Raw genomic sequence first — 13677 nt, 5'->3', positions numbered from 1 at the left:
AGAGTGATCCGTCTTTCTTCTAAGAGGATCTTTGTCCCATGAGAGCAGTCAGTGTAAACATCTTTCGCTGGCAATTTGACAGTCACTAGAAGCACATTATGACCCTTTGTAAAAGTTTTTGTGTGGTACCTGTGTTGTACATGAGCTAACGTTAGCGGCTAAGGACCGAGAGGCTGTCCGGTATGTGTGTGTGTCTGTCTGTCTGAGGAGTGTCAGTACGTTAACTAGCATAGTTAGTTAACACATTTTTTTATCTGCCCATGTGTTTGGTTTATTTGCACAACGTTGCCTCTCTGCCGTCTTTTATCACGCTTGCTAATGCTAAGTTAACTTTACCAGCAGATCTGTATGAGGCACAAACTGAGGCTACAGTTAGCAGTGTGTTTCCCCCCCTGTCTCGCTGCTTTCCAAACTGCCGGCCGGCTGTCGCTCTGCATCACATGGTATAACGCTGCGTCGTTGGGAGCGCTTGTTTTCATGCAGATGATGTCCCGACTCCCGGCACGGGCGGGGCCGGCAGAATCGCCGTCACTGAAAAATTAGATTGCATATGCATATGAATCGAGATCACGATTTTATTACGATTAATTGTGCAGCACTACCCCTTACCCTGCCCCTTGGCCCTACCCCTTAGCCCTTGGCCCTACCCCTTAGCCCTTGTCCACTACCCCTTAGCCCTTGGCCCTACCCCTTGTCCACAACCCCCCTTAGCCCTTGGCCCTACCCCTTAGCCCTTGTCCACTACCCCTTAGCCCTTGGCCCTACTCCTTAGCCCTTGTCCACTACCCCTTAGCCCTTGTCCACTACCCCTTAGCCCTTGTCCACTACCCCTTAGCCCTTGGCCCTACTCCTTAGCCATTGGCCCTACCCCTAGCCCTTGCCCACTTCCCCTTGGCCCTTGAAATGAATCAACGAGGGGTAGGGGTTGAAATCTTTCCCTAGGAATTGGGACACCACTCACTACGTAATCTTTCCCTAGGAATTGGGACACCACTCACTACGTCACTGTGTCGGTTGCATTCACGCATACGGAACTATTTTAAACAGGAAGCCACGAGCCATCTACATTTCCAACCGGCATCTACAATGTAAGTGTAACGTTAGCTACTATTATGCTTGCTACTAACGTACCATTAGAGTAATAAGATAGCTAGCTAACCAGCTAACATTACGAGGCAGCATAGTTATACTAGCTGGCGTGTTATCATAATGTGAAAAATCCGACAATTTTGCAGAACAGGACAGATGACAGACGCCAGATAGTGTGAGCTAGCTAGCTAGCTAACAAGCAACCTGACCACTGTAACATTAGCTAGCTGGCTAGCTTTCTGTCAACTCCAATCTAGACATCGTGAATAGCAATAAAAAACTTTTTCCCCGTCTCTTGCTCAGTGGTAGCCATGGCGACGACTACCCCTCACTGGCAAGTCAGCATCTGAAATCCTTCGCTCCGAAGGGCTAGTTTCATACCCACTACCCCTCGTTATGCCCCCTACCCCTACAAGCAAAAAGGAATTGGGACACCCGTACCCCTCGCTGGAACGCGCAAATGTAGGGGTAGGGTCAAGGGGTAGGACTCTTCATAGTTCAAGTCGACAAATTATTCAAAACATTTTAGTCAACTTTTAGTCTCTACGCCGATCAGCCAAAACATTAAAACCACTGACAGGTGAAGTGAATAACTTTGATCATCTTGTTACAATATAATGTTCTGTTGGGAAACCTTGGGTTCTGACATTCATGTGGTTGCCACCTGACACGCTCCACCCACCTAAACACTAGTGCAGACCAGGTACCCCCCCGTGGCAGCGACACTTCACAGTAACAGGGCCCCCCCCCCCCAGCAGAACAGTGCACCATGCCACACTACAAAAACTGCTCCGGAATGACCAGAGGAACATGATACAGATGTCATGGCATTGACCTGGCCTCCAAATTCCCCAAATCCCAATCTAATCAAACATCTGTGGGACGTGCTGGTACCCCACCTCACAACCCACAGGACCCAAAAGATCTGAAGCCAATGCGTTGGTGCCAGACACCAAGGGACACCCTCCAGAGGTCCTGTGTCCATGCCTTGACAGGTCAGAGCCAAGTCCAGTCCTAGGAGGACCCACCATAGATGGGGGTACCTCTGAGGTACCAGCACATCCCTCAGATGTTCGATCAGATTGGGATCTGGGGTATTTGGTGGTCAGGTTGACGCCTTGAGCTCTTTGTCCCGTTCCTCGGGTCATTCCTGAGCAGTTTTGGGTTGTGGCATGGTGCATTGTCCTGCTGGGGGGCAACAGCCATCGACATGTGCCATTGCCATGAGTTCCCTTTGCAGTACCTGTACCCTGTTCACAGATCAGTAGCTGCTCTGTTGTCTCTACAGACAGTTGTGTTGTTTACCTGTTGGTCTTCCAGATGTGCAGCGTCTCCTCGTCCACGTTGTCGTGTCTCAGCGCCTGCTCGTCCAGGAAGTCAAAGAAGTATTTGACTGCAGGAGGGACGACGGAGCTCGAGCACAAAACACTGCGGAAGAAATCGTCCACAAACTGCTGCAGAGTGCCCTGAAACACACACACACACAGGTGTTTATATACATACACAAGTTTACCTGTGCAAAGTTGCTGAGGATCCCGTTTGTTTCTTAAGTTTTATTCTGTGTTTGTATTATTTTAACATGTTCAATAAATTAATAATAAATAAATTCAACAGATAAAAATGTTTGTGTTTCACAGTTTGAGCTGTGAATCGAGCGTCTTTGAATGAATAAGGTGTTTACAGACAGCAAAGCTGTGCAGAGGGCTGACAGCTTCATTATGGTGAGTCACACACACACACGCACACACACCTTGACGGACAGCAGCCTGGTCAGGTAGATCTCCGTGATGGCTTTGGTCATGGCCTTGTCCTTCATGCTGCCTCTCTTCGACTTCACCTCGTCGATCTCGTCCGCCGGCCGCACCAGGTGGAAGGTGTTGTCGTCCTCCAGCAGGGCATTTTCTGGTAACCACACACACACACACACACACAGACGTCACACTGCTGGCAGCATCTGTCTGATGGAGCTGTTCTCATTGAGGCACAGGTGGATCTGATGTCGCTATTCAGACAGAACATTTACAGAAGAGAGACTAACTGATGGCACCTGCTGCACGAGAGGGAGCAAAGAGATGAAGATGTTTCTTTAAAAGGAAGTTTTGTTGGATTTCAGTTGTCAGATCAGTCTCAGCTGCAGCGTCACACAGCATGATGTGAACTTTATGCTGCTGTTATGTTCATCTGTGTATTGACATCAGTGTTCCTGATGTCAGCAGAAAAACCTTTGGGGACATTTCTTTCAGCTACTAAACCCCAAAAATACGGAACAACCTTTAAATACCCACCGGCTCAGTCGACAACTCTAAACATATATTTTTATTAAAGCCCATCACTAGCAGCTTTCTGTTCTTTCTTTCTTTCTCTTTGAAGGAGTGTTGTATAATTTAATGGTAATTGTATTCTGTGTGTGAAAGGTGCTTCATGAATAAAGTTCATTCATTCATTCATTGATTCTCTGTCACCGTTCAACTCAGTGACTGGTTGAACACGGTGAAGCTGCTCTGTAGTGTCTTCAGTTCTGGTTGTTTATGACTCATCACAGTTCAATATATGGTTCATGTTGTGAGATTACTGTTAAAGCTTTACACTGTGTGTTGCCATGGCAACCTGCGACTCTGATTTTATTTGCATCTAATTAATACACCTGTACTGTCCGACATCTGATCGTAAAACTCCATTCATCCATTCACCATTTCGACAGTCATGGTTTGGTTTGGTTTCATTTGGTTGGTCGATCAGCCCAGCACAGCAGGGATTTACATTTCCATGACAACAGGACTACCTGCTGAAGGTGCATCTAAAGCCCTTTTTAGACAGGAGTTGTGCAAATTAGCAGGAAAGCCCAATCAGTCTTTTTTCAGCATTGGCAGTATAAAAACAAAATCGGGGAGTGCAGCAAAATGCCGCCTACCTACNACGTGCTGTCTGTGTCTGTTTAAACTAAAAGGGTTCCACCAATATGACTACCTTACGAGGCGGAAAATTGGGCACCTCGGATCAACTCGCCAATCCGGCTCTGTGTGTCTAAACGCTCGCAGCCTGCCGGCAAATCGGCCCAACATTCGCCGAAAATCTGGCAGTGTAAAAGGGGCTAGAAACTGATGACGGCTTGTCTTGAGTGATGATGTTTAAAAGCAGCAGGCTGATCCACGCCTAAAGTCTCCTGTTATTTTGAAATGTAAAAACTTTTATTGTGAAGCAACAAAATAAGGAAATGTTGAGTTTTCGACACAGCTGATAGTGAAGATGAAACAATAAAATAAATCAGATCTGTAAAGTACAAACAGGACGCAGGAGAGAAACTAAACTCCAAACCACAGAGATTCAGTCAGAGGCTACAGACGTACTGAGAGCTGAACACACAGAGACTTTTAAAGACACCTGTCTCTCTGGTCTCGTGTGACAGTGGCAAAGGCCCACATGTGGAATAAATCAAGTTTCAAGATGAAAGTGAAGTTAAGAAAATTTGAAATAAGGAAATATTTTCTAATCAGCAGAGACGACAGACACATGATACACGTCGAGTGCAGGATGGAAAAATATATGGACCTGAGTGTCTGTATTTCAGTACAGCAGAGTTATATCCCACTACTGCCCAAAAGTCTGCCTCAGGGTGTTTGTGTGTGTGTGTGTGTGTGCGTGTGTGTGTGTGTGTGTGTGTGTGTGTGTGTGTGTGTGTACGTACTCTCTTCGTAGCTGTCTTGGTGCTGGTGGAAAGACTGTGTGTGCAGAACTCTGGACAGAACCAGCGTGGCGTTATCTCGAACCTGCAACACAAACAATCATTGACATCAGATGAGAGGCATAAATCCTGAGTGACGCCCACAGTTATTACTCTGTCTGTAAACACTGTGCTTTAAATGTCAGAGGGGAAACTGCTGCAGAGTTTTAGTTTCTCTTGGTTTTCTTGCAGCGTGAGGACGAGTCTCACGTGGCTCGACATTTCACTGCGCTCAAGTTTTTGGTTGTTTCAGTGCAGAATGAAAAGTCTGAGCTCGACACAGCGAAGCAAAGCTGATTAAAATCATCCAGAGTCTGAAGCATGAAGATGAAGTCCAGTCTGACACTGCATCAACTGAAGCTGTGGGACGAAGGAGCTGAAACCTGCACAGACTGGACAAACTGTTTCCACCAGTGGTCCTCAACCAGGGGTCCAGGGACCAGACACATGGGGAACAGTTTATTTTTGCTTTCTTACTCTAGATCTAGTCTAGAATACAAAGTGTGGTGCATTAACGCCTGCAGACTGAACTCACGTTGTAATGAGCCAGAGTGTTGAGTCTCTTCCAGCGTCCCTCCTTCTGGGAGGTGAGGTCGAGGTCAGACAGGATCTGACCTGTGGAGCCGGGGCGCCACTCTGTGGACGGACAAGAAAAAACTGACGTCAATACTAATGTGTTTCATCATGATGTCACTGTGTGTTTTTGTCATGTGACTCTAGATTAAATATGAAACTCCAACTCAACAAAGGTACCACATTATGCTATTATGATATTTTGTGATTTTGCTGATGTAACAGGGAAATGTATCTTTATTATTCATAAAGTAATCTGTAATCTGTTACTTCAAATCCTAACAGTTTGCTTTCACAAGCAAAATGATAAATATTTGTGTAAATATAAATATAATAACAGTTTGATTTTGCCCACAGTGTGTTTGTTTCTCACCCAGAGCAACACTCTCCACCTTCGGCCTCTGTGAGTACGGCAGATTTCTGTACACCTGATCGATGATCTTCTCTTTCACCTGCACAACACAAAGTTCTGAATTTACCAGGCAGAAATGTGCTCCTGACACAAGAACTAAAATAATATTTCAGTCATCAGCGCTGACGTGAACACTGACAGACAGCAGAGAAATATCACACCAGAAGCTTCGCCCTTGTATCTTAATCAGACACTTCCTGTCTGGTAAAGAGAATCTATGAGTCAACTCTGATTCTTATAAAGTCTTTGTCCCCTGAATGTGAAGCCACTTTAGAAACACACCCACCTGTGAGATGGTGTCACAGTTCAACACCTTCACTGGAGTCACGTCTGGTCCCTCCCCGTGCACCAACACCTGCAGAGTCTGACATCACAAACACACCTGTCACACTCTGAGGAAGTGACGGCACATTCACTTCTGTGAGCGAAATAAAAGCTGCGATTGTTTTCCTTATTGATCAGTTTGATAAAAGAAGTGATGACTTGAAAGTCTTGTTTTGTTCAAAACCCACAAAGATTCTGCTGATTAAGATATTAAACAGATATTAAACAGAAAATCTTCACATTTCAGAAGCTGCGCATTTAAAGCATGAAAGCTTGTTAAAAACAACAAAAGGAGGAAAACTACTGCTGCTGCTGTGTGTACTAACCAGTACAGAGTACTCCACGTCGTCCCCCAGCAGTCCCGTGTCGTTCAGTGTGTATTTGGCTTTCTTCATCTTGGCGTCCACTGGTCCTTTCTCCACCTGATGCTTCAACGCCTTAAACAGTTTGTATAAAGGCTCTCCTGCTGTGTCCTGAAATACACACACACACAAATTTGTTCACATTGTTCATATCAGTTGCTGTTGTCAGCGCAGTAGCATCCATGTCAGTGAAAACATGGATGCTTCACACACAGAAGATCTATACAATCAGCACAGTTTCAAGATTAGAGTCACCAATTCAGTATCTGACCAAATGTCTCCCCTTCTGTTCCTGAGATATGACGTTAAAACATGATGATGTCACAGTCAAGCTGACCTTTGACCTTGAGTCTAAGTAGACATTTGTGCCAAATTTGAGGAAATTCCCTCAAGGCATTCAAAAGACATCTTGTTTGCAAGGATGAGACAGACATGAGGTAACAGTGACCTTGGACCACCAAATTCTAATCAGCTCATCATTGAGTCTAAGTGTATGTTTGTGCCAAAGTTTAAAATTCTCACAAGACGACCTTGAGATATTGTGTTTACAAGAATGTGATGTATGCAGAAACGTACGCATAGACCTGAAAACATTTTACCTCTGGTCATGGCTATTGCTGGGGTGTAGGCATAGTAAAACTTTTCTTTTTAAATTAGCACATGATATCTTAAATATGTCACAGTGACTTCTGACCACCAAATTCTAGTCAGCTCATCCTCAAGTCCAAGTCGGCGTTTGTGCTAAATTTGAAGGGATAGAGATATCACGGAGGCAAGTTAATAGTGACCCTGACCTTTGACCACCAAAATCTAATCAGTTCATCGTTGAGTCCAAGAGGACGTTTGTGCCAAATTTGAAGGAATTCCTTCAAGGTGTTCAACAGATGAGACAGACTTGGTCAAACTGTCCTTGAACTTTGACCTGTCATCACTGAGTCCAAGTGGACATTTGTGCCAATTTTGAGGGACTGAGAAATCTCCTTTACAAGAATGAGATGCATGCAAGGCCACAGTGACCTTGACCTTTGACATTAAAACATGATGATGTCACAGTCAAGCTGACCTTTGACCTTTTGACCTTCATTATTTTATCCTGTTAGACACTCCTGACTTTCACACTCCTGTGTCAAGTTTGGTCATAATTAGTGAATGAATTCTTCAGTTATGTAAGGTCACACTGACCTTTGACTTTCGACCACAAAATTCTAATCAGTTTATTCTTTAGTCCAAGTGGACGTTTGTGCCGAATTTAAAGAAATTCCCTGAAACTGTTCTTGAGATATGTTCACAGGGATGGGACAGATGTGCGTGTGTATAGATGGATGAACGGACAACCCGAAAATGCAGAGGCATAACAATCAGCCACACTGAGCAGGTTTCAACAAAAGAGATGGAGTTAAGTTTCAGTTTGAGTCCATTACAACTGAAGAAACAACAGAAAATGAAGAAGAAGAGAAAGAAGGGAAACAGATGGAAGAGAATTGTGAACGCAGTAAAACAACAACAGTGTTTGTTACCCTGAGGAACTGATAGAGACAGATGGACATCCAATTACAGAGCATCCTCTCCACCACCGTCTCCGACCTGGACACACACACACACACACACACACACACACAGAAAATAGATAAAGACATTAGAGGACATTTTTCATTTACAGTGTAAATAAAAACAAACAAATAAACTTACAGCCTATAAAAATAAATAAATGTGCTTTTCTTTATCATTTTCTCTGACAGACGTCCTCAGAGAGTGTGTGTGTGTGTGTGTGTGTGTGTGTGCTGACCTCCTGAGCATGAGTTTGGGGTTCTTGTTCTGCACGTGTTCGTCCATCAGCTCCAGCAGCAGCGTCCTCATGATGTCAGTGTAGTACTCCAGTTTACCGTGCAGCGCCACCGTCAGCAGCGAGGCGAAGTAACCACGAGCCCGGGCGTTAAAGTCCGGACGACTCTCCAACGTGCGGATGAACTGGAGGACAGAGACGGTTACGGAATATAAGTTTATAAAAAAACATGACTGTATGTGAGCAAGAAAGTTCATTCATTAACTTTCTATCTTTTAACCAGATCTGATCATCAGTGAGCGGACAAAGCTGACGCAGGAGGTGAAGAAGACATAGAGCCAAACTTCTAGTAAATCATCTTGAGACTCACGTTGATGAGGAAGGTTTTACTGTTGAGCAGGTTGGAGAACTGGTTGAGCGCCTGAGCCACGATGGCCCTGCGGGCTTCTGGGATTTGTATTTTCCCTGTGATCATGGTGTCGTTGGCGCCGTCCTTGGAGGGCAGGAAGAAATTTCGGTCGGTGTAGGTTTTGTAGTCGAGGAAAGGGATCCGGGCCTCGCTCAGGTCGCTGGTGTGATCCTCCATCTCTATCATCAGATCTGACACACACACACACACACACACACACACACACACACACACACACACACACACGGAACAATCAGGAAGTATTTTATAACTTCAGCATACTGAAGAGGTCGTGTTGTTTTCCTCCGTATTTGTCTGTCTGGCCGTCTACAGACAGATTTTGTCAATGCGTGACGTCACACCTGTGCAAGATGCAGTCTAAAGACTTTACCGGTGTGCAGTTGAGACCAACACGAAGGCCGAGATCAAAGGTAGTCTGAGTAGGGGGGCCAGAAGTACAGCCACTGGCCCACGTCTGCTTTAAAGGGATATTTTGCTGATTTTCAACCAGCTCTGTATCGTCACCTTCTCAGTGTGCTGTCACCTTGTCGTGGTGGAGACGCTTGCGCACCTCTACAACCCTGAGAGCTATGCTGGGGGGTCCGTGGTCCCTGGTAGGTTCAACCTTACCAGTTTGGTCTCAAGTGAGGAGCCAGACAAAAGTCAGCAAGCTGGCCCTCCAGGCTTGGGGGCGTGGTGCTAACAATTCCACCCCATGAAAAACACTACTACTACTGACATCAGAAACATCGTAGACACCCGCCACCAATACAGTGACAGTATGACCACTCCTGATGAAAGCTGAAAGCAGATCAGGAGTGTGAAAGAGGGTCTATCAGGGCCAAAATCCAAGATCCGCCTTGGGACATGGAATATCTGAACCCTGTACGAGACCACAGAGACAGCGCAGGTCCTCGGTGAGATGAAGAGATACCACCTGGACATCCTGGGATCAGTGAGAGTCACTGGACCAGCTCCAGACACCAAGTGCTGCATGATGGATAAAACCTAGACAGCCCAAAAGCACCTGGTGCAGAACTGTGACACTGGAGCTGGAACAGATGGACCTGTCCTTGAGAGAGATGCAACATGCTGCCAAGGATCAAACGCGACGGAGAGAACTCACTGAAGCCTGATGTCCCACCAGGATGAAGAGGAGTCAGTAAGGAAGTTTGTATCGTCACAATGTGGGTCGTACGTGAGTGAGTGATCCAAGATGGTCTCTGGTTTTAGATTAGATTTTGATGTCTCAAGGGTCCTATGTGTTTGTTTGGGGATCAGAGACCCTCTGAGACCTCCCTGTACCTCACACACTGAGTACAGTCTTATCAGAACCAATAAAACCGATCGGCAAAACAACTAAAGTCAGACTCAGGTTGTCGTTTCGCAGTTTGACTGTTTCCAGCATTAACGCTTCCTCCTCAGTCAGTCATGTGACCTCACGTCTGTCAGGTGAGTGTGTGTGTACCTGTGAACTCTTTCTTGCAGCGATCTCTGACGCTCTCCTCCAGATTCTCCAGCTGGTGTTTCACCTTCTCGTACTCTCGCTCCGCCTGCTGACTCTTCCTCCTGTTAACACACATCACAGATATTTAAATGCACCAACACGCAGGAAACAAACACGTCTGTGTGTCTTTTTAAAAATTATGTTTCTGACCTGTAGCAGTAGACGGACACGATGATGAAGAGCAGCATGGGGACGATGACTGCAGGGATGATTATAGCCAGAGGGATGTCGTCTTTCCTGGCGTAGTAGACTGAACCCACCGTCCACTCGCCGTGACCGAACTTCACCTGGACAGAGACACAGAGCCGCTCAGTATCGGAGGTTAACAGGGTAAAAATTTAACCTCTGAAACATCTGAAGCATCATTTCATACACAAAACTGAGGACCTGGGGTGGAATTCTTTACAAAACTCAGTGGATTTAAACACGAACATTGTCATTATCCTGTAGAGTGTCTCTGAGTATCTCAAAAAGTTCTTGTCCTTCGACTTCTTTATCATCAGCTCAGAGTTTGGAATTTGACTTTTGTGTTAAAACGTAGGAACTCAGAAATAATTCTGCTGACCTGGTAGATGCTAATATGCTAACATGCTAACATCAACATTCAGGCCTGTTTGGGAACCAGCAGGAGAGGGGCGTCTGGTGGGTGGAGCAGCCGTCCCATACACGAAGACAATGTCTTTGATTTCTAAATGGATTTATGAACTTTTATTATCAGAGATGACGATGACGATATCCTTTGTGGGGACTTTTGTCTTTGTCCTGCTGTTACAGACCATAATATCCTGCAATTTCCCGATAGTTAAAATGTCATCTATGAACAATGAGTTCAGTCACAAAGCAGGAAAATGAATATTTTATTCCCCACCTCCTCCCGTCATATTAATCCTGTCTGAATGAGCATCACCAAATTGTCATTTTCGCACAAGTAAACTCGAATTACCACTTTGCGTTTGTGTGTCTCCACAAACAAGTCGCACTTATAGTTTCCATCCATGTCAGTGAAAACATGGATGCTTCACACACAGGAGATCTATACAATCAGCAGTTTCATTGGCCAAAAACATGTTTTGAGATCACAGTGACCTTGACCTTCGAATACCAAATTATAACTGGCTCATCGTTGAGTCGAAGTGAACATTCGTGGCAAATTTGAAGAACTTCCTTAAAAATGTTCTTGCGATATTGCATTAATGAGAATGTGATGGACGGGGTCACAATGACCTTGACCTCTGACCCCTAAATTCTAATGGTTTGCAACTCAAAGTAGTCATCTGTGCAAAATTTGAAGACCTCAAAATGTTAACAAGAATGAGACAGATGCAAGGTTACAGTGACCTTGACCATTAAAACCATATCAGCTCATTGTTGAGTCTAAGTGGACGTTTGTGCCACGGCATTCTTGAGATATTGCGTTCACAATAATGAGATGAACGCACGGTTACAGTGACTGGACGGATGAATAGATTTACAGATAGACGACCCAAAAGTATAATGCCTGTGTCCACAGCTATCACAGATTATTGATGATGTAATGGTGGACGTGTGTGAAGTTACCGTCAGGTCCAGCGGTTCGTTGGTCGTGTCTCTGCGCTGGCGTTTGGATCTGGATTTGGGCTGCGATGAAGGAGCCTCCAGGATCAACTTATCATCCTGCACACAGACGGAGACAAACACTAGAGTCACACAGCTGAACTCAACATCAGACTGATGACATCACTTTATTACAGATATTAATACAGACCTGAACTAAAGAAGCACCAACTGATCCGCCTACTGTGGTTTAAAATAGAATCTGTTTGACTTGAGTCCCTTTACAACCAAGCAATAAAGTCCACATATCACAGGTTATACATATATATAAATGTCACCGAGCTTGTTTTATTTTAGTAGTTTCCAGATCAAAGTAAAGATAATTATTATTATTATTATTATTATTATTATTAACAAATAACATCATGTGTAGAAATAAACATTAAACTGAATTCCCTTTAGTTTTAATTTAAAATGCACGTGGAGGAACTGTTTGAGTTTGCCAAACATCGGCTGGCAAAGTTCTCAACTACAAAATAAACTAAACTTAAGACTCCCTAAATGTTTTTAAACTTAAAGGAACACTGAATCCACAAAATGATCATTTATACATCAGTTGTTTAAAATGTGTTATGTTGAATTTGTAAAGAAAACACTGTTTTTCTCTCAGGCCTCTGCGGTGAACAAAGAGTCAAAAAATGGAGGAAATTCTTGTTGAATTAAAGTCATAGGGGTCCACGTTTAACAACAGCAAAACTATATCAGAGCATCTGTTTACAAACTCTCACACAACTCGTGCAGAATAATTCAAGTCTCATTTATCCAGTCGGATGATCAGAGAGGAGGTAGCAACACAACTCCACCTAATGGAGGCTGACGGCGCCCCAGATTCAAACGTCCAAAAACACATAATTGAAACCACAAAATATCTCCATACTGCTCGTCCGTAGTGATCCAAGTGTCCTGAAGCCCCGACATAAAAAGTTGTTTGGAAAAACCTCATTTGAACTCTGTTTTTAGCCTCATTGTAGCCTGTAGCTCTGACTGCCTCTCTGGGCACCACGCTCACGGACCAGCGAAAGCACGTGAACACACATGAAGGCGGTGCCCATGTCTCACGGTCTCGTGCAAGCGCGTACATGTGAGCGCGGTGCACAGAGAGGCAGTCAGAGCTACATGCTCTTGTCACAGCCAGACTCCTTTCACAAAAACAGTAATTTTAGCTCTCTGATCACAGGAGCTGCTGGTCTACTGCTGCCTCCATCAGTTAGATAGCTTGTGTTATTGTGTGATTTTGGTGTTTTAAAGGGTTAATTCAGATTCACCAAAGTCACTAACTAACTAACTGAATGAGGCAGCAGTAGACCAGCAGCTCCTGTGTTCAGCAAGGTAAAATCATTGTTTTTGTAAATGGAGTCTGGCTCTGACGAGGGTAGAGATCAGTTTCACTGTCAGTTCAATTCACTGTCACAAATTTGTGTCTGTTTTGAAGTACTGATCATCCGACTGGATAAATGAGACGTGAATTATACTGCAGGAGTTGTGAGAGTTTCTAAACAGATGTTGTAATAAAAGTTTTACTGTTGTTTAACACGGACCCCCGTGACCTTAATTCATCAAGACTTTTCTGCATTCTTTAATTGTCCATTCATCGTGGAGACATGAGAGAAAAACAGTTTTCTTCACAAACTCAAAACAACAAAGTGAGTAACTGAAATACAGATGATCATTTGTATATATAGGGGTGAAATATTCCTTTAATACCAAGGTCCTCATTATTTTTGGTTCTGGGGAGCAGGAATTTAAGAAAGTTTTTAAGCCAAACTTTACACCACTGACTGCTGAATGAAGTTCAGATGATATAAGAGGATGAACATGGAGAAAGTTTGTGTTGAGGTACATTTGAACACGCAGAATCAGGACTGAAAGTGTGGGACATTTCTGTTTTTGTCAGATAACATCTT

General features: G+C 44.3%; 1 protein-coding gene across 2 annotated transcripts in view; it reads right to left on the bottom strand.

The window, feature by feature from the left end:
• Positions 1-13677, bottom strand: part of plxnb2a.1 (plexin b2a, tandem duplicate 1) — a 263227-nt gene that overhangs the window by 14653 nt on the left and 234897 nt on the right. For both annotated transcript variants that reach the window (XM_050035913.1, XM_050035914.1), the window contains exons 26-38: positions 11738-11833; positions 10331-10467; positions 10142-10242; positions 8635-8864; positions 8268-8449; positions 7999-8065; positions 6446-6592; positions 6082-6159; positions 5757-5835; positions 5346-5446; positions 4775-4856; positions 2840-2991; positions 2395-2555 (exon numbers count right to left, since the gene is read on the bottom strand). In XM_050035913.1, coding sequence (XP_049891870.1) covers positions 2395-2555; positions 2840-2991; positions 4775-4856; positions 5346-5446; positions 5757-5835; positions 6082-6159; positions 6446-6592; positions 7999-8065; positions 8268-8449; positions 8635-8864; positions 10142-10242; positions 10331-10467; positions 11738-11833 — 1613 coding nt within the window. The remainder of the gene's footprint in view (positions 1-2394; positions 2556-2839; positions 2992-4774; positions 4857-5345; positions 5447-5756; positions 5836-6081; positions 6160-6445; positions 6593-7998; positions 8066-8267; positions 8450-8634; positions 8865-10141; positions 10243-10330; positions 10468-11737; positions 11834-13677) is intronic.

This window comes from Epinephelus moara, chromosome 23, assembly GCF_006386435.1.
Source record: "Epinephelus moara isolate mb chromosome 23, YSFRI_EMoa_1.0, whole genome shotgun sequence".
NCBI lineage: Eukaryota > Metazoa > Chordata > Actinopteri > Perciformes > Serranidae > Epinephelus > Epinephelus moara.
This window is presented reverse-complemented; position numbering and strand designations above follow the sequence as displayed.